The sequence below is a fragment of the Carassius gibelio genome, chromosome A17 (assembly GCF_023724105.1).
Source record: "Carassius gibelio isolate Cgi1373 ecotype wild population from Czech Republic chromosome A17, carGib1.2-hapl.c, whole genome shotgun sequence".
Taxonomy (NCBI): domain Eukaryota; kingdom Metazoa; phylum Chordata; class Actinopteri; order Cypriniformes; family Cyprinidae; genus Carassius; species Carassius gibelio.
In genome coordinates, this window is record NC_068387.1 from 24,330,598 (window position 1) to 24,351,164 (window position 20,567).

At 39.3% G+C, this 20,567-nt stretch overlaps 1 protein-coding gene across 4 annotated transcripts in view; it reads left to right on the top strand.

The window, feature by feature from the left end:
• LOC128031786 (nesprin-1) overlaps positions 1–20,567 on the top strand; it is a 103,637-nt gene that overhangs the window by 50,664 nt on the left and 32,406 nt on the right. For 3 of the 4 annotated variants that reach the window (XM_052620208.1, XM_052620210.1, XM_052620212.1), the window contains 34 exons: positions 743–1,069; positions 1,185–1,337; positions 1,419–1,586; positions 1,796–1,972; positions 2,057–2,203; positions 2,288–2,413; positions 2,507–2,683; positions 2,946–3,211; positions 3,331–5,491; positions 5,702–6,039; positions 6,159–6,303; positions 6,389–6,607; positions 6,833–7,101; positions 7,393–7,558; positions 9,020–9,175; positions 9,315–9,467; positions 9,577–9,759; positions 9,940–10,077; positions 10,169–10,354; positions 10,444–10,566; positions 11,077–11,259; positions 12,275–12,418; positions 12,732–12,920; positions 13,375–13,494; positions 14,202–14,321; positions 14,404–14,565; positions 14,671–14,883; positions 16,158–16,319; positions 16,968–17,159; positions 17,926–18,060; positions 18,231–18,331; positions 18,854–19,007; positions 19,650–19,781; positions 19,922–20,071. In XM_052620208.1, the coding sequence (XP_052476168.1) occupies positions 743–1,069; positions 1,185–1,337; positions 1,419–1,586; positions 1,796–1,972; positions 2,057–2,203; positions 2,288–2,413; positions 2,507–2,683; positions 2,946–3,211; positions 3,331–5,491; positions 5,702–6,039; positions 6,159–6,303; positions 6,389–6,607; positions 6,833–7,101; positions 7,393–7,558; positions 9,020–9,175; positions 9,315–9,467; positions 9,577–9,759; positions 9,940–10,077; positions 10,169–10,354; positions 10,444–10,566; positions 11,077–11,259; positions 12,275–12,418; positions 12,732–12,920; positions 13,375–13,494; positions 14,202–14,321; positions 14,404–14,565; positions 14,671–14,883; positions 16,158–16,319; positions 16,968–17,159; positions 17,926–18,060; positions 18,231–18,331; positions 18,854–19,007; positions 19,650–19,781; positions 19,922–20,071 (7,935 nt within the window). The remainder of the gene's footprint in view (positions 1–742; positions 1,070–1,184; positions 1,338–1,418; positions 1,587–1,795; positions 1,973–2,056; positions 2,204–2,287; positions 2,414–2,506; positions 2,684–2,945; positions 3,212–3,330; positions 5,492–5,701; positions 6,040–6,158; positions 6,304–6,388; positions 6,608–6,832; positions 7,102–7,392; positions 7,559–9,019; positions 9,176–9,314; positions 9,468–9,576; positions 9,760–9,939; positions 10,078–10,168; positions 10,355–10,443; positions 10,567–11,076; positions 11,260–12,274; positions 12,419–12,731; positions 12,921–13,374; positions 13,495–14,201; positions 14,322–14,403; positions 14,566–14,670; positions 14,884–16,157; positions 16,320–16,967; positions 17,160–17,925; positions 18,061–18,230; positions 18,332–18,853; positions 19,008–19,649; positions 19,782–19,921; positions 20,072–20,567) is intronic. The other variant, XM_052620209.1, reaches the window with a different exon arrangement.

Below are 20,567 nucleotides of genomic sequence, written 5' to 3' on the forward strand. Positions count from 1 at the left end.
ATATTTTAAAAACCTAGCTTCTTTTTTTTTTTTTATTCATAAAAGTATCCTAAAAAAGTATTACATGTTCTGAAAAAATATTAAGCAGCAGAACTGTTTCCAACTTTGATAATGAATCATCATTTTAGAATGATTTCTAAAGGATCATGTGATAATGATCCTAAAAATTCAGCTTTGCATCAAAGAAATAAATGATAATTTAAAGTATAATACATTTAAAAACAATAATTTTAAATTGTAAATATCACAATATAAAAAAAATTTCTGTATTTTTGATCAAATAAATGCAGGCTTGATGAGCAGAAGAAACTTCTTTCAAAAACATTAAAAATAGTAATGTTTCCAAACTTTTGGTCTGTACTGTAATAGGCAAGATTTGGTTATTAAGCCAAAGAAGCTTCATACTTTATAGTGCATATAAGTTTATACTACAATCAATTCTACAATACTACAAAAGTGAGATTTATATATATATATATATATATATATATATATATATATATATATATATATATATATATATATATATATATTATTTATTTTATTTTTTTACTTTGTTTTGAAGAAAAATGAATACTTTCATTCAGAAAGGTCAGGGGGAATTAATCAAACCTGTATTTAATTTCTGTAACTGCTTTCAACATTGATAATAATTATAACTATTTATTGAGCACCATATCAGCATATTACAACGACTTCTGAAGGATCATGTGCATAAGAAACTTTTTGCTTAATGTCTCAGGCTCTGCAGTGTGACATGGAGCTGGGTCACACCTTCCTGAAGACCATGCGTGAAAAGACTGATCGTGCCATGGCGTTCCTGGAGGAACCTGAGGCAGAGCAGCTCAAGGAAGAGGTCGACACCCGACTCTCCCGGCTGGAGACATTGATCAGAGCTCTGCGGTCGGAGCTCAGTGCCACTGAGAAATCCATACAGCTCTCCAAAGACTTCCTGGACAAATACAGGACTCAAACACAATGGCTTACAGAGACCAAATCACTGCTGGCGTCTCCAGTGGAGCCAAAAGCTGAACTTTACCAAAAGAAGGCTCAGCTGGCCAAATATAAGGTGAGAAATGAAGATACATGCATGGAATTAGTTATGAGGGTGACAAATACAACCCTCTTCAGAGAGCCATTTTAAAGCCTTCACAATGTCAAATGCTTCCTTTGTCCCCTTCTAGACAATCCAGCAGACCATCCAGTCCCATGAGTCAGCAGTCAAATCGGTTATAGAGAAAGGAGATGCACTTCTTGAAACAATCCACGACACGTCTATCAGTGAAAACATCAGCAAGCTGAAAGCCGACTATCAAGAATTATGCAATGATGCCAAGGTACTGTCAAGCAGACGCTTTAAAAATGTATGTTACATCGATTCCAATGCATTATTGTTGTCTAATATTGTTCTGCTGTAGGTCCGCGTTCAGAGTCTGACAGAGAGCGTGAGAGAACATGAAGTCTATAACAGTGAACTACAAGAAGTAGAGAAATGGCTGTTACAGATGTCTAGCAGGCTGGTCAATTCTGACTCAATGCAAAGTGCCAATCTAGAGACAGCCACACAACAACTAGCCAGACACAAGGTGTGTGTACTTTTATTATAGCTGTTAATTATAGCAGCCAATATACCATGAACTATTGCTTTACAGTAACTTACAAGCAATAATATTACTAAAAATCCATGCAGCAGTTATACACATTTTCATAGTCTGTTTCTTACTTCATACTTAGCTTCATTATTGTCAGTTCTATTTCTGTATCATTTGACATGGTTTGACCTGTTTCTTGTCAGGCAATAATGGAGGAAATAGCTGGTTTTGAGGAGCGTTTGACCAGCCTGAAGGACAAAGGTGATCTCCTCACCAGTAGCTGCACTGAGCAAGTCCAGGCCAAGATCAGTCAGCAGATCCAGGCACACCAGCAAGGAACCAGAGACAGTTATTCGGCTATTTGCAGCACAGCTCAGCGTGTGAGCACTCCTGCTAATAAAGGATCTCATTAGCAGAAATATCATCTTATTATGTCAGTCTAATGTTTTACATTTGGCCGTCAGGTGTATCAGAGTCTTGACCGTGAGCTCCAGAAGCACGTCAGCCATCAGGACACCCTGCAGCAGTGTCAGACGTGGATGTCCACCATTAAAGAGGAGATCCAGGTGCAGGCGGAGACTCCCTATGGCCTCCAAGAGGCTCTGAAACAGGTAGATGCCACAGAGCTGCAGATTGATATTACGCTAAAACAAACCAGCTTGAAAATTACTTGCATTTTGACGACTTATCCATAGGTGAAGCACTTTAGAGCCCTACAGGAGCAGGCCAGCATGTATCTGGACCTGGTTTGTTCAGTCTGTGATTTATCTGATGAGTCTGTCAGAGCCACAGCTGCCAAAATACAGCAAACCAAAACGATGGTGAGTTTGATTACTCAGACTAGGCTAACACTGCTATGGAGTATGAAATGAATCCAGTTAATTATAATATAAATGATATTGTCAATTCTATAGATTGAGGAGAGGATGACCACTTCTCAAGAGCTGTCGGATAGTTGGAAGGAGATTAAAGAGCAAAAACAGGATCTAACAACACTTTTCCAAGATATGGAACAGCAATTGCAAAGTCTGTCCAGGAGACCTGCCGAGTTGGAGCCCAAGATTGCTCAAAACATGCTCGACCAAGCCAAAGTAAATGTCAAATTTATGTTGAATTTTATATATATATATATATATATATATATATATATATATATATATATATATATATATATATATATATATATATATATATATATATATATATATATATATATATATATATATATATATATATAATTTTCCAATACAAAATCCTTAATATTATATATTCATAAAAATAAATGTATATATTTTTTTGTTTAAAGAAATTTTTATACATTTGTCTTATCCTCTTTGCTCATGTTGCCTGTAGGAATTTGCCGAGCAGCTTCAAAGCAGACAAAGCACTCTGACTAAGATGACAGAGCTTGTGAGTAAGATGACAGAAGGGCAGGAGTCTCCTGAGCATACAGAGATTGGACGACTTAGCCATGCATGGCTGGAGCTGTGCCATCAGGCCAACAATCTGCAGGCTCAGAGAGAGGAAGATCTGCAGAGGACTAAAGAATATCATGACTGCATCAGTGCCATGGAAGCCCTCTTTGAACAGGTTTCCAAGGAATGGGACAACCTGGCCAGGTAAAACTGTTATTCAGGATTTAGTGTAAATGTATTCATATGTCACTTTTAAATAGTGCTACATTTGAAGTGCACTTTGAGACTTCTGGGAGTTACATTATTATTTTATGATCTTGTAGAACTGATGCTGAGAGTTCATCTGATCATTTGGAGGCTCTTCGGAAACTCTCGGTTGTTCTTAAAGAAAAGAAAAGCACACTTGAGGACCTCAAAGAGCAGAAGCAAAAAGTAATGTACCACTTAAACCTGGATGATAAAGAGCTGGTGAAGGAGCAGATTGGCCACTTTGAGCAGCGAAGGACGCATCTAGAGAATCTCATAGAGAGGAAGATCCAAGACTCCATTGTGACCCTTGAAGACATGGGCCAAGTTGAGGCTCGTTTGAGGGAAGCTAGGGAATGGGCTGAGGAGCAACAGCCTGCCCTATCCGAAGCCATGAAGATGAGTCCTCCACCTGAACTAGCTCAGAGTTTCCTTTTCGACCATCTAAGCATATGCAGTGAGATGGAAGCCAAGCAGCTTCTGTTGGCCCAGGCCATGAGCGATGCAGATAGGGTTTTAGCACATCTGGGGCTTAACGAAAGGCAAAGACTGCAGCAGCTCATCTCAGAAACTCAAGCAGAGGTAGAGTCCTTGAGCGTCAAAGTCGCACAACGCAGGAAACACCTAAGCAAAGCCTTCACAGAGAGAACCCAGTTCCTTTTGGCTGTGAATCAAGCCATCACCTGGGTACAGCAGAATGAAAACAAAGCACAAGCAGAGGAGTACATAGCCCTTCTTCCTGATGACCTATCTAAGCAGGTGAGGACTTGCAGGAACATTCAGAGCAGCTTGAGAGCCTATCAGAGTGAGCTGAACTCCCTGTGGTCCCAAGGCAGGGATCTGATGAAAGACGCTGCCGAAGAAGAGAAATCAGAGATGCTCAACAAGCTCCAGGAGCTGCAGAATATCTTTGAAGTTGCCCTACAGAAGTGTAGCCAGAGGCTTCAGGAGCTGGAAAAAGTGTTGGTGACCAGGAAGTACTTCAAGGTAGATCTGGAAAAGATATGCCAGTGGTTGAAGCAAGCTGATATTGTGACCTTCCCAGAGATAAACCTTATGAATGGAGATGCAGAATTAAGTTCACAGCTTACAAAATACCAACAAATATCGGATCAAGCATTGGAATATGAGAACCTCCTGCTAACTGTGCAAAGAACAGGTCAAGAAATACTTCCCACTCTGAATGAAGTGGACCATTGCTACTTACATGAGAAATTGATTGCTCTTCCGCAACAGTATAATAATATTTTAGGACTAGCAAAGGGGAAACAAGAGAAAATACAACAAGCTGTTCTTGCCCGACAGGAATATACATCCTTTATTGATGTGACCCACAAAGCACTTAAAGAACTTGAGGAACAATTCCACAACTTGGGGACACAGTCCATCGGCCTTAAGACTGAGGAGGTTATCAGTCTTCAGGACGATTACAAAGCCCTCCTGGAGGAGCTGAACAATCTTGGACAAGCTGTCAGTGAGCTTAACCAGAAGAAAGAAGGATTTCGTAGCACTGGCCAACCTTGGAGACCTGAGGAAATGACCCAACTGGTTAGCCTTTACAACAGTCTCAAAAGATTGATTGAGCAGAGGGTAGAACATCTTGACGACACTCTGGAATCTTTCGAGGACCATCAGGCCATGGCTATGCAGGTGGATTCAGAACTGAAGGCCACCAAAGAGCAACTGGTGAAAGTCAATGCAGAGACTCAGTCAGCTGATGAGAGATTGAAAAATTATAATGCCCTGGCTGCTAGTCTTCAAGGTGCCAGCTCTCACCTCACTCGACTCATGGAGCAGATGGATAATCTGGCACCCCAAATGGATTCCGCCGCACATGAGGCTTCAAAGGAGCGAGTAACCTCTTGGAAAGAAGATCTTCAGTCCTTACAGTCAGCTGTTGGGGAACTAATTGTGGAGTGTGAGAACAGGTTTGTGCAGAGTAAAGACTTTGAGACCGAAGTCGATAGGACATTAACATGGCTCCAGCAAATCAAAGATGAACTTGGCTATGAGGTGGTGGTTGACGTGAAGGTTGAGAAGGTCCAGGAGGAAATCCGAAAGCAACAGATTATGCAAGAGGAAGTTCAGTCAAGGCTTAGGATAGTGGCAGCTCTAAGCACCAGAGAGAAGCAGAAGTACACCAGTGCCAATGAGCTCGTCCCTCCTCATGTGGACTCAAATCTACAAGAAATGGCCAAGCTGGAGGCTGATGTTCAACGTGCCCTCAGCTCCAAACAGGCACGTTCTAATCTAAACTGACAGTGGAACCCAGACTACTTGTTAAAGCACAAAACCATGCATAGATAGTCAACATAATATGTTTTGTATACTAGGCCCCAACATGAGATGCTAAAAATCGTCTAAATTAGCTTAGCCAGCAAGACTTCCTTAATCAACCAATGGTTCCCCTAGCTAACACACTAATGAATCCAATTGTTTTTCCTGTAGATAACGCTACAGCAAGCTCTTGCCTTGTGCCAGAAGTATCATTCCAGAATGCAAACAGCTTGTGAGTGGCTGGAGGATGCTGTGGGCTTCTTGCAGCAGACCAGTCTTGGAGTGGATGTGGAGAACTACGAGGAGTGTCTGAGGCAACAGGAAGACATCATGGCCACTGAACAGGAGTTCCTGGGTGTCATTGAGGAGCTGGAATCTTTGCCACCTCAACTTGAAAACCTGGTCAACCCTACAGCCAAGGAGCAACTTCAAATTAGTGTGAAATCTGCACAGGAGAAAGGCGTGGAGGTCAGAGACCAGCTGCAGAGCCACCAAGATATCTTGAACAGGTGCAGTTTGGTACAAAATACATTTTTTTCCAAAACATTTGAGTCGTTTAAGTCATTTGAACACTGTTGTAGGCCTGAATTCACACACAGTTATAACAGTTATAATGTGACCTTTTCAGCTGTGTTGCCCAGTGGAATTCGTATCAGGAGGCCAGACAGACGGTCATTGAGCTGATGAATGAGGCAGAGAAGAAGCTAACAGAGTTTTCCACAGCCAAGGCTGCAACAAACCAGGAAGCTGAAGAGAAACTCCGGAGTCATAAGGTGAGCTAAGTATGCAGTATTGACTCTCTTTCATGAGACAGTAAAAGTATTCTGAAGTCTAAATGATGAAAAATTTGGCATGTAGTCGTTAGTATCCATGGTGAACAGTTTCCAAGAAAAGCTGACTGGTCTGGAAGAACAAGCGTCCCAGTTAGAGTTGATTGGAAGTGATGCCAGTAAATCCACCATAAGCCGATCCATGACCACAGTGTGGCAGCGCTGGACCAGACTGCGTAGTGTAGCACGAGGCCAAGAAAGGGTGCTGGAGGATACAGCCCACGAATGGAGAACCTTCAGGGAAAAGGTGCATTTACACTTGTGGTACTTGGGGTCAGAAATCACGGGACACCTCGTTTGATGTTATGATGTTCTATACTATACTCTATAGGAAATGTTACAACATTTGAAATGGTGTACTGAATACATATATTATTATTTTTTCATATATCAAATATCATATATCAATCAAGAGCTTGAGCAAACATGTTAATGTTACAAAGAATGACAAACAAGATGTTATGTTGTTCAGATGATGAAGCTAAGAGCTGTAACAGAAGAACTAAAGGGCCACGTTCCTGATTGCACTGCTGAGAAAGCCTCCAAAGCCACACTGCAGTCACATCTGGACCAGTACGAGATGGTTAGTCAGGACCTGGAGAGGGAGCTGTCTTCTCTAACTCTCCTTCGACAGTACGCTCTCAGCCTGCTTCATGGTGAAGAGGTGTCTGTGCCAACAGCTGATCATGAGAAATTACCAAGTATGAAGGAGGTCAAATATGTGCAAGATCAACTAGAAAGGTACACAGTCTTCCTCTAGTCCAATACAAAGCAATAATAATTAAATCCACCAAAATACAATGGTACAATGCTGTTACAGATTTTACAGAAACACAGTATCAATATGATCACAGATACATTAATTGTCACTCAGCTGCCTACAGTAACCAGTGCATTTGCAGCTTGTGCAAAAAGTAGTACTAACCTGTTTAATGTCAGTGTAGTCTTGCTTCCCATATTAACCTAATTAGACTAATACCTCATGCCAAATATGGATTGAATGCCGATCTGTTTATTCTGTGTTTCTTGTAGTCTTCTGCAGAAGGCCAGGACAGGAAAGACTCGGGTTCAGCAGGAACTGTCAGACAGGGAAGGCGTGGAGAGAGGACTGAGTCTTGTCAAGAGCTGGATCCAGGACTCCAGGGAGCTTCTGCTGAACCCCACATCTGATCTGGACATTCTGGCTCAAGAACTGGAGGTGAAAAATAATAGCTGAAACACTATGCTGCATCTGGCAATATATGTTTTAACCTTTAGTATGTAACACTGTTTTCACTACAGGTGCTGGTCATATAATTAGAATATCATCAAAAAATGAAACTTGTATCTTATATTCATTCATTTTATCACAGACTGTTATATCTCAAATGTTTATTTCTTTTAATCATGTGGAAGACTGCTGACTTGACAGTTGTCTATAAGACGACCATTGACACCTTGCATAAGGAGGGCAAGACACAAAAGGTCACTGCAAAAGAGGCTGGCTGTTCACAGAGCTCTGTGTCCAAGCACATTAATAGAGAGGAGAAGGGAAGGAAAGATGTGGTAGAAAAATGTGTACAAGCAATAGGGATAACCACACCCTGGAGAGGATTGTGAAACAAAACCCTTTCAGAAATGTGGGGGAGATTCACAAAGAGTGGACTGCAGCTGGAGTCAGTGCTTCAAGAACCACTATAGACAGATGTATGCAAGACATGGGTTTCAGCTTCGCATTCCTCGTGTCAAGCCACTCTTGAACAACAGACGTTGAATTCTTGAACAACAAAGCGTCAGAAGCATCTCAAGACAAAAAGAACTGGACTGCTGCTGAGTGGTCGATGCTTCCTTCTGCTGACCAACTTTATGGAGATGCAGATTTCATTTCCCAACAGAACTTGGTCCTGGACTATGGTATCCCTGTTCTTAATTGGTCAGCAAACTCGCCTGATCTTAACCCCATAGAAAATCTATGGGGTATTTTGAAGAGGAAGATGCAATATGCCAGACCCAAGAATGCAGAAGAGCTGAAGGCCAATATCACAGCAACCTGGGCTCTCATAACACCTGAGCAGTGCCACAGACTGATCAACTCCATGGTACTCTGCATTGCTGCAGTAATTCAGGCAAAAGGAGCCCCAACTAAATATTGAGTGCTGTACATGCTCATACTTTTCATTTTCATACTTTTTAGTTGGCCAAGATTTCAAAAAATCCTTTCTTAGTATTGGTCTTAAGTTATATTCTAATTTTCTGAGATACTGAATTTGGGATTTTCCTTAATTGTCAGTTTTAATCATCAAAATTTAAAGAAACAAACGTGAAATATATCAGTCTGTGTTTAATGAATTAACATAATATACAAGTTTCACTTTTTGAATGGAATTAGTGAAATAAATCAACTTTTTGATGATATTCTAATTATATAACCAGCACCTGTATAGTACATGTTTATTCAGGTGACTTGAAATAAAGCTGTGCACGTTGCAATGTGGGATGCAGTAGCCAGCACAGTTTATCTTGCTTGTATACTGCACATTTTAGCAAACATATTGTGTCATCCTGGTATTGCATGCATATAGATGATTGGCAAATCATCCATAGTATACATACTATAGTGGTAGTTTGCTAACAGATTGACACTATGAATTTGCCTTTATTGAATTGGATCATTGTGCAGGTGATGCATGGAGAGCTGATAACTCATCGTCAGAATGTAGACAACCTTGCAGAGCAGCAGCAAAGTAAATACTTGGACCTGTACACTATTTTACCATCTGAGATCTCAATGCAGCTGGCAGAAGTGTCCCTGGCCCTAGGATCCATTGAGGACCAGGTACATAAGTACCCTTTTGTTTTCATTGTGAATTAATAGGCAGTTTCTCATTATTTCGTAGAAGACATATGTTTTCCACAATGCTAGCTTTTTTTGCTAAAGCTTCATGGAATATATAAATAATGAATAATATCTTTAGGTTCAAGCCAAGGAGAGAGACATCCAGAAGACCAGAGTTATAAAAGAAGAGTTCCACTCCAGAATTCATGACGTGTCTGAAAAATTGAAGGCTGTCTCTAACTCTCTAAAGGAAAAGGCCACTGATATTGATCAGGCCAAAGATGCGGCCAGAGTTAGTGTTGCATTCAAATAATCTTTTACATTATAATATTTCTGTTGTTTTTTTATAAACAAATTTCCCTCTTTTAAATGACCATAAACTACTTGGACTGTATTTCTAGCATCTCTGTGATGAACTTGACGGATGTGGACGAAATCTCGCTGAGCTAGACGTTGCAGTGCTGGACTTTGGTCGTCGTAACCCTTTGATAGCTAGACAACTGGCTGATGCTATTGCCAAATTACGAGAGATCCATCATCACACCCTTCGACTGGCCGAATATAAGACAATATGGCTAAAGAAGGTAAAAACATCTGTTATATTTGACTAATCGATTAAAGACAAATTGAACATTCTGCTAATAGAAAAAAGACACAATCTTAGTCAAACTGAAACTATTTCCTACAAGCTATTTGATCATTCGTAATCTTTCAATTACAGCTTTTCATATCTGAATGCAATGTGGTATGTCTTGTCTCTCAAGGCTGATGCACATCTAGATGAATACAATGAGATGTTTGAGTTCATAGTGAAGTGGACAGACAGAGCCAGGAGTCTGGTGAAGGCCAACATCATCTGGAACTCCTCCTCACACCTGCAAGAGCAGGTCAAGATGTATCAGGTGAACCACGATACACAGAATACACATATCACATAGAGTCCATCTTCAGTTATTTTTATGAAATCACCTATCTGTGTTTTTGGCCCTGCAGTCTGTCCTACGTGAGTCACATGAGCTTCATGGTGACCTGAGGACCATGCAGGAGAAGGTGGAGGTACTGTCAGAGACGCTGCAGGTGGAGGCAATGGGACAGCAGGTGTCAGAACTGAGCCGACACACTGAGGAGCTGGAGCAGAGCATCAGATCCCGTCTGCAGAGTCTACAGGACGCAGCAAAGGTGTGACCTTTTTTATGATTTATTCTCTTCAATACACTGGAGACTTTTTCTCTAGCTTAATGTGATTGCCTTTCTATTTTGTTTCTCAGGATATGGAGAGGTTTGAGAGTGGAGTGAAGGCCCTGCATGTGTCTCTGGAGCAGGTTCAGGCCACTCTTACGTCTCCAGAACTGGCCCGACTGAGTCTAAAAGAACAACTGACTCAAAGACAGGTACATTAATCCGTCTTCATTCTCAAGAAGTGTTTATTTTCCTCTTTAAATCTGTCTCCAGGTTTGGAGACATTTAGTATTACATCACTAGCTCATCAAAGGATCTTCCGCAGTCAGATGTTAATTGATGTACTAGAGTTGTGTGGATTATTGTGATGTTTTCATCAGCTGTTTGGACTCTCATTTTGACAGCACCCATTCACTGCAGACAATCCACTGGTGAGCAAGCAATGAAATGCTAAATTTCTGGATAGTCCGAGGACGAGTACATTTTCAGCTAAATTGTATTTTTGGGTGAACTATTCCTTTTAACTAGGCATAAAGTAAACATAATAAAGTATACTTTTCTTAGTAAACAGGTCTGTGGCTGTAGTGTAACTGGTTAAAAATCTGAAACTGGTAACAGAAAGGTTTTTCAGATGAATTATTGAGTGCTTTTCATGAACCTATATTTTAGTGTGGAAGGGAAGTAGTTTTTTTGTTCTTAGAATAGATTTTAATCTTTTTCAGCGTTTGCTGGTGGACATGGAAAGCTTCAAGCAGCAGGTGGAGGCCGTACAGGAGTGTCAGAGCGCTCTAAGAGTTCCTGAGGAAGTGGTGACCAGTCTCTCCATCTGCCGCACTGCTCTGAATCTCCAGCAAGAGGCCAGTCAACTCCAGCACACCGCCATCCAGCAATGCAACATCCTGCAGGTAGGAGGAGCTGCTGCGGCAGCAGATGGGAATAAAAACACCTGCTCACCAGCTGGTCTTGATTCAAGCTCCAAATCCAGTGCATTTCTGATTCATGTGTTGCATGTTTATAGCTTATTAAGCACAAATAGTTGTGTTTGTTTTATGATCTGTCAGGAAGGATTATAAATAAGAGATGTATTCAGAGGGTTATTTTTTAACATAAATAATGAACAACCTGTCACAGTGTCTGGGTTGTGTTCCCTGGGTTTCCACTAGATGTCCTCCTTTCCCACAGTGTCTGTCACTTTATTAACTGTCTGTTCCCTTATTTGGTCACCTTCTTCCTTGTTTGGGTTAATTGATACTGTCACAGTGTCTGGGTTGTGTTCCCTGGGTTTCCACTAGATGTCCTCCTTTCCCACGGTGTCTGTCACGTTCGGTGATACAAGAAACACGGAGAGATCCAGGTGCAGGTAAGATATTTATTAAGGGGCAATCCAAAGGGGTAAACAGTCCAGGCAGGGTCAAAACCAGAGAATCCAAATAAACAAGAACAGATAAAACACAAGGCAGGATCAAGACTACGGAATGACAAGACATTAGACAAGGACTACGTGACACACACTCGGACAGACCAGGTATAAATACACAGAAGGTAATGAGGGAACTGGAGACAGGTGGGGAACAATCAATTAACCCAAACAAGGAGGAAGGTGAACAAATAAGGGAACAGACAGTTAATAAAGTGACAGACACCGTGGGAAAGGAGGACATCTAGTGGAAACCCAGGGAACACAACCAAGACACTGTGAAACAACCTTGCATGTGTACTTTAAGAGTAGGTCAGCTTTTGCTATATTAAACCAGATCATTATTGTTGTTGCTACGTAATGAACAAAATTCGTAAAGGTGCTATAAACTATTCATTTTCATTTAAATATGTCAGAGGCATGTGAAAGAGGGTGTAGTAATTATAATGAACGTCGTCTTTGTGATATAAAAAAAAACCATATGCATGTTATATCTGTTTTAGGAGGCAGTGGTGCAGTATGAACAGTACGAACAGGAAGTCAGAAATCTGCAGGCCATGATTGAAGATGCTCACCGGGTCATTCAGGACCAACCTGTGAACACCAGTAACATTCAAGAGCTGCAGACACAAATTAGCCATCATGAGGTGCAGTGTTATTTTTGTATTATTTATTTACTATTATAGTATTTATTAATATTTCGGAATTTTTTTTTGTTTTTTTTTCTTCATTTTTTACATTAATAAAAAGAATTAAATATAAACAAATTAAATATTTTAGGTAAAATTTACAACATTGACGAGATGAGATGGATATTCAGCTCAGAGATGCCACACTGCTAATCTTGTTTTTTTGTTTTAATGTCTACTTTTTTGTGTTTAGCCAGACTCCGTCTTGAATTAACCTAAAGGGAATCTAAATAACATTTGTAATATTCTGTGTTTGTTTTTATCCAAACAGGAACTGGCCCAGAAAATCAAGGGCTACCATGAGCAAATTGCATCCCTGAACTCCAAGTGTAAGATGCTGACGGTGAAAGCTAAACACGCCACCACACTCCTGACAGTGAGTGATGCAGACGGTTTAACCCAGAGTCTGGAGGAACCGGATGGTGATGCTATTCAAAGAAATACTCAATCACAAGTCTCAGTACGTACCATTACCCTGAACACGGCTTGAAAGTGTAATAATGGGAAAAGGAAACAGACTGGAGTGTTAAATATTTAAAAAAGCAATTGCTGTTTGTTCATATATTCTAAATAACTGTGCACTACAAAACATGATTTGTAATGGAAGTTTCATCTTGCATTAAAAATATATAATTACTTGACATGCAAATGGATTAAGATACGTTTCCCTTGAAAAGTGTTTTCAGATTAATCCAAATTTAGTATTAAAATATTTTGCATGAAAAATATAAAATGCAGAATAAGAAATCAAATTGCATTGTGTTGATTAAAAACGGACCCTTTTAAATTTGACTTCCTGTATCTCTCTGTGATCTTTGCATGTCAAAATCAGATAACTTGATTAACAGCTTTGTGAAGTGATCGACTAATATCTTCTGCTCCGTGACTCTCTCTCTTTCTCGTGATGCTGTCAGTCTTTCCTGTCTCCTGTGACAGAGGAGTCTGGAGAGGAGGGCACCAGCAGTGAGATCTGCTCTCCTGCTTTCTGTCCATCTCCCTCTCCTATCACTTACTCTGAAGCAGCCATTAGCAAGGTATTAGCAGGGATGTCGACGCGATCTGATTTCTAGCTGACTTTTAGCCTGTGCTGCCCTCATGCAATTACTAGTTTCACCTTCATTTAAAAAATACAAATCAAATAAAAATATATATAGAATTTAAACTTAACATGCTGTCTACTGCGCAGTTTATACTGTATACTGCATTCGATTTGTAAAAATAGTATATGAAATAATGTTTTGTATAGTAATGCTACGTTGTCTATATGTCCCTCACAAAAATCTAATCAAATTGCATAATTTTAAATATTTCGATATGGTTTGAATTTATTTTTATTTTAGTTTAAGTCATTTTATTGCTTCAGCTTATTTCAGTTAGTAAGTCACGGTAGTATATGGTTACAATAATTAATACAAACTATTATAGACATAAAAAAAAGAATTAAATGATAGAAATGCACATCAACATTACTACATATAAAGCATATAATACAAATACAATGCAAATTTAACAATGTAACATTTGAAAAAACACAAACTGATTAAAAATATGAATAAAAACTATATCTTTATTATACTATAATAACTCTACTGCACTCCCAGTGGGTGTAATGCATCATTCTGAACATATAGTATCCTGAATCAGTACATGTCTGTGACAGACTGCAGTGCAATTACTTTCTAGCACTTTAACATTATATATTTAATCATGCATGGTTTTCTCTTGTCTGTCCTGAATCTAGATGTCCATGGGAAGGGCCACTCTCACCAGAGCACCCATTCAGGAGCTGTACAATCCCACGCTTGAGTCTGTAGCGAGCTTAGATGATCTTCAGCGCTCGTGGGAGACCCTGAAAAATGTGGTGCGTGTGGCTTTTTGTGTTCAACGGTCAAATGCACCTGGATTTCAAATGTGCTCTTCAGGTTTATCTTCATGTTTTACAGATAAGTGAAAAGCAGAAGACGCTCTATGAAGCTCTAGAGAAGCAGCAGCGCTATCAAGGCTCTCTACAGATCATCTCGACTAAGATGGAGTCCATCGAGACCAGATTAAACGAGCCCCCCATGCACGATCTCAGTCCTGACAGACAAATGGTGCTACATCAGGTGAGACGATTGAAATACTAAGGGAGCTTCTTCATTGTTTTTTGCTATAGCTCTACACTGTAAGAAATCTATAAGATTACTGATGCACAACAAAACGTCCTCCAGAATCAGGTGGAGGAAATTGTGAAACTGCAGAATGATATAGAAGAGCTTCAGTCCAGCTTCACAGAAGAGCTGATCTCTGATGCGGTGGACTCGGACTCTGCGGTGGACTCGGACTCTGCGGATCAGCTGGCCATGCAGTCCACGCTTACTGTGCTGTCCGAGAGGATGACTACCATCCACATGAAGGCTTCTGGAAAACGCCAACTTCTTGAGGTATGCCAGGAAAAATGATTTAAGAATAAATGTAACTTATTTTTAGAACACCCTTCATGCATAATTAGTTAATTTTTACAAAACTTTGGAAAACTATGACTTCAAATGTAGTTTTGAAATGCAAACCGAATGTGACTCCCTATTACAAAAGTTAGCAATGTTAAAAAAGAAAGATATAGTATGGTAAATAATATTTAATACTAAAAAAAACTTTCAACATTTGATGTTTTTGAAAGAGCCCTCTTACTGTATGTTCACCAAGGCTGCTTTAAAGGTGCTGTAGGGAACTTTTGTAAAAATATATTTTTTTACATATTTGTTAAACCTGTCATTATGTCCTGACAGTAGAATATGAGACAGATAATCTGTGAAAAAAATCAAGCTCCTCTGGCTCCTCCCAGTGTCCTATTGCCATTTGCAGAAATCCATCCGCTCCCGGTAAGAAACAACCAATCAGAACTGCGGTCCGTAACTTTGTTTGTGTTCAAAATGTAGAAAAATTTATATAATAAGCGAGTACACCATGAATCCATTTTCCAAACCGTGTTTTTAGCTTGTCCTGAATCACTAGGGTGCACCTATAATAAGTGTTTATATTCGGACTATTTTAGATTGCTTCGGGGATACCGCGGCGGAGTAACCCAGTACCTTTGTGATTCTTCATAGACATAAACAGAGAGAAGTAGTTCCGGCTACGATGTTCTTCCGCAAGACGCAAGCAGTTCTGCTTATTAACCGCTAGAGCATCAAAAGTTCCCTACTGCAGCTTTAATTTGATCAAAAATATAGAAAAAACAGTAATATTGTACTGTATTTTCAGCATCATTACTCCAGTCTTTAGTGTCACATGATCCTTCAGAAATCATTCTAATATGCTGAAAAATATATATTTTTGTATTTTTATTATTGAAAACTGTTGTGCTGCCTAATATTTTTGTGGAAATCATAATTTTTTTCAGGATTATTTGATGAATAGAATTTGATGAATTTTGTAACATTATATCTGTCTTTATTTTCAGTTTTGATCGATTTAATATGTCCTTGCTGTTGGAAGGCATTCATTTCTTTAAAAAAAAGAAAGAAAGAAAAACAATAACAGAAAGATGGATATTCACTAATGTTATGATCAGTATTTCAATCGTCTTGTTTTGTGTATATTTGTTTCTTCAGAATCTTATGGTGTTCTGATTTTTTCACTCATTTTATTGCCTGTTAAAGGCTTCTTTTCTTTAAAGATAGCCAGTATATGTATGTGTATATGCTGATGTGTGTAGGAGCGACAGAGTGAACGAGTGGAAAAGCAGCAACAGGCTCAGGCTTTGCAGCGCTACCTGAACCAGGCAGACCAGCTGGACCAATGGCTGCAGAGCACTCGCAGTGACATCACTTCCTGCTCTCAGGACTCATACATGGAAGAGCAACTCATAGACTCTCAGGTTAGAGCGCCCCCACAGCAGAGTATTAAACTTTATTCATTATTTACAGACTGAAGTACAAAAGTAATGTATTATTTTGTGTCAACTCCTAAAATGTATGCCTGCTTTGTGTGATTGAGTTTTTTGATTGGAAACTTTGTGAACTGTAAACAGCATTATTAGAAGGCCTGTGAATATTCAGATGGATTGATTCTTAAGCGTCTGTGGCACGAGCTGTAATCAGATTATGTAAATGTCTCAACGTATCACCGTTCACAGTTATAATGGCTTTAAGGGTATTAGAGGATTCCTGAGAGAGGATTGGGATCTGCTCTGCCTCCTATTACATATTCATGAGGGTGGCTGCAGCATTAGTGGGGAAAGGGGCGGAGCTACTTTTGACTTCATGAGAAGGTTACAAACTGTCAGATGTCCCACTGTGAAACACCTTGACTTTTTATTAGAAGCACATGCATAGTCTTGACATTTTTTAGGGTATAATTTCAATTACTTTTATAAATTCCTGATATATTAAGGCATGCATGTTTACTGGGAGCATGGCACGTGAGGGATTAGGGATAATGTACAGTGCTGCAGGTGTCGGTAAGGGCCTGGGATGAGAGCGGAAGAATCATGTTTGAGCTGGCCTCGCTTCTGTTGCTCCTGCAGAACATGCTGCTGGAGATCGAGGAGAAGGTGCTGGCTCTCTCTGAGCTCTCCAGACACAGCGAGAATCTTCTGCTGGAGGGCCGGCCGGAGAACAGGGAGGACGCGGAGCAGCTGGCCAGGAAGCTGCGTTCGCTGAAGGGCAGTCTGATGGAGCTGCAGAGGATGCTGCAGGACAAGCAGATCAACATTCAGGTGCCACTTGAACTCTGAATCAAGATCGGAAGATTAGAAGTTTGTGATTCTGTGTCTTAGAGGTTCATCTGGACCTTTAAAAATGTAATTAGCTTAAAATGTACCAAAGTGCTACATGGTATAGTAAAAGTATTAGGTGCTCACACTATTATACTTTGCTATATGTCATAAGTAACTTATGCATGCGCCCAAAAAACATGGTATTATCATGGTACATAATAATAATTTTATGTAGTAGATTTTTAATAAAATATATACAAATTTAGCAATAAATAAAAGCCCAAAAATATATACATAAAACCAAAATGTAAAAATGCTAAACTATATGAGTTTATATATATAAATAAATATAATATTAAATATAATATTAAATATAAAATAATAAAAATAGAATTGATTACTTTTTTCTCTTAGTCTCTTATCTTTTTGTTTTTGCCCTGCAGGCTACTTTAATTTGGGAGGAGTTGAAAGGCCCTCAAAGTGCGAGCGTAATAATAATAATATATCACTGCTATTTTATTTGTCACTCTATATGCAGAATAATTCAGCAGCACTGGGTTTCGTTCTGAATATGACAATCTCCTCCACGGCTTCCTCTTTTCCTGCTATTATTCATAAGAATATTGCAGAATGATAACTGATTATTTGATTCACGATTGGATAATCATTTGGTTTCATGATCATGATTCGGTTTCAGCAATGTGTTTTCAAAATTCAAAACCAAAATTTGAATCCTAATGCATTTAGCATTTTCCCTCTCCTGCAGGATTCCCTCCAGCAGCCGTCAGACTCCAGTGAATCAGACTCCAGTCTCTCCCAGAGTCCAGACATGCAGGACTGGCTGGCCCAGGCCCGCTCCACACGCAGCCTACAGCACCAGGACACCCTCCAGAAGAAGAAGGTAGAGCACATTTTACGAGAAGGCAGTTTTGAGGTTTTAAAAACGAAATAATGGATCTAAAACTATCACCATTGGGTCCTCCAGTGGGACTGAACCTGTAGTAAGTCTACTGTGAGTTGCATTCAATAAAAAAGCATCTGTTTAAATGAGGAATGACAATATTAATTCAGGAGCTCGAAGAGCAACTTGCAGAGCAGAAGAAGCTGCTGAAATCTGTAGCGAGTCGCGGAGAGGAAATCCTCACCCAGCAGGCGTCACCCGTCAGAGCCAGGTAACAGTTCTCACACATATCATTTTTACCTCAAACGGAAATCTCTGACTTTAGGGGTTTGTGATATATATTATAACATTATTTATGCTTTTGCACATGCAAGTTAACTGCATTCATGTCCTGTCTGTGGAAATGCATCTAAATGCCACTTCATGCATTGCACAAAATAAATAAATGTTAATACTGATTTCACTTGATTAGTAACATCCCCATAGTATCTTAATATTTGAATTTACTGATGATATGTAAGTATTTAACACAAAGGATGATGCATACATTTAATAAGGTTAGACAAAATTGGCCATATGAAGGTAAAAATGCCCATAAAAGGTAGAAACCAAGTAAAAGTTTTTGGAAAAATTTCCATTACTCCTACAAACTAATCACTGCACAGAATATATCAAAATCTTTGGGAGTCATCTGCCCTAAACCTGCCAAGGTATTGCAGAAAATATAATTTTTTGTGATTATCGTACACCCCTGACTCGCTCTTCACAGTTCTGTCTCTCAAATGTTCTGCAGTGCGACAGAGATCCTCTCGCCTGATGTCGAGCCGGAGGGAGACGTTCAGGTCGTGAAGAAGCAGAGGAGAAAGAGATGGGAAAGTCTGAGAAAAGACATGGCCACTAAACTACAGCTCCTCATGAACACGCTGGAGCAAGACAGCAAACAACCGGTACACTTCACTCTTCACATTCACACTCTTCGCATGTTCAAAACACTACTTCATGAGGCTTTGAAACCTTTTCGAATCATTCGTTTTAATTAAGTGTAAATTACTAAAGAAACACATGCAGGCTATTCATATTTGATGATGTGTTAATTGTATATAATACATTACTCTTTCAGTTGTTTGTAATAGTTTTTTTTATACATGTTTGATTTGAGTTGCATTTACAACATTTTGACCAGAAACAGTGAATCGTTTTATAAGCAAGTGATTCAAAGTTTCTCCCATCAATAGTTCTCATAATTTAAATGTATAAGGGTGGATTACAAATAGCATATATAGACTCTTTTTAGTTTTAAATGCATACATTTTAGTTCAGCAGTTTTATCACCAAGATCTTTTCTCCCATAAATCTGTTTTTAATGTATGTTGCATATTACTATTAGTCTCTCTCTCTCTTTCTCTCCCTCTCTAGTCCTCTTTCTTTTCCTATTTGTGTTTTCAGCTATTATTTTCCTTTAAACTTTAACACTATTCTTGTTGCTGTCTGGCTGCCTTCAGGGAATATTCTTGCATAACTGGAGCTGCATAACTCTGTTAAACCTCTGTTGGTGGAGTGTTTTGTAAAAGTTGTACATCTTCAAACAGTTTTACTCCAGAACTGCTTGTGTGAAGACTGCAGCTCCGGTCTATAAGAGAGAGACTCACGTCCAGGACAAGTCCAGCCTGATGTCTCTGCACAATGGATTCAGTCAGACAGCAAAGGAGATGACTCCTCAGGTAGACACATTATTATAAAACACTTCTGACTTTTTTGATACAAATGCATTCTAACGTTTACACCGACAGTAAAGCATTCTGTCGTGCGTTTGTCGTTGGTGTCATGGTAAACACAAGGTTATGTCTGATGGTTTGTGCAGGCCACAGAGCGAGAGGTCGTTCTGATGGAGCAGCAGCTTTATTCAGCAGTCACAGCCACGTCCTCGTGGGTGGATGGTGTGGAGAACACACTGTTTTCTGGCCCTGTGCTTCTGACGGAGAACGCTGAGACGCAGCTCTCTGACCACGAGGTCTGAACATTGGCCGGCAGATTGTTTTGCTATCTGTAACAGATTCCTATGAGACAGACATTAGCCGTCCTCCAGGAGAAAGCCAAACCTATTCACAAACACTCATTGGATGTTGTTTTTTTCATGTTAGAGACATTTGTATACTTAAGTAAAAAAAACTTTAGAACCAGTTGGTATCTGAGATATACATAGAAATACATCTTAGGAATGTGTCTTTATGTGATTTTTTAAAAATATACAATTGTCCTTACATATATTTCTTCTGGACAGAAAATTACATGGAATATTAAAATTGCATGAAATTGATTATTTCTTTTAAAAATATATTTTAAATTCTTTAAATTCTTAGTTATGATATTAATAATTTAATTAGAGATCCTTTTAGTATAATTTCTATTATTTTTTTGAAAATGTCTAATATGTTATTAAATGTACCACTGTTTCCCAGCTGTTTATTTAAATGCGTTAAGTACTTCTTAGTACATTCCTAATATTT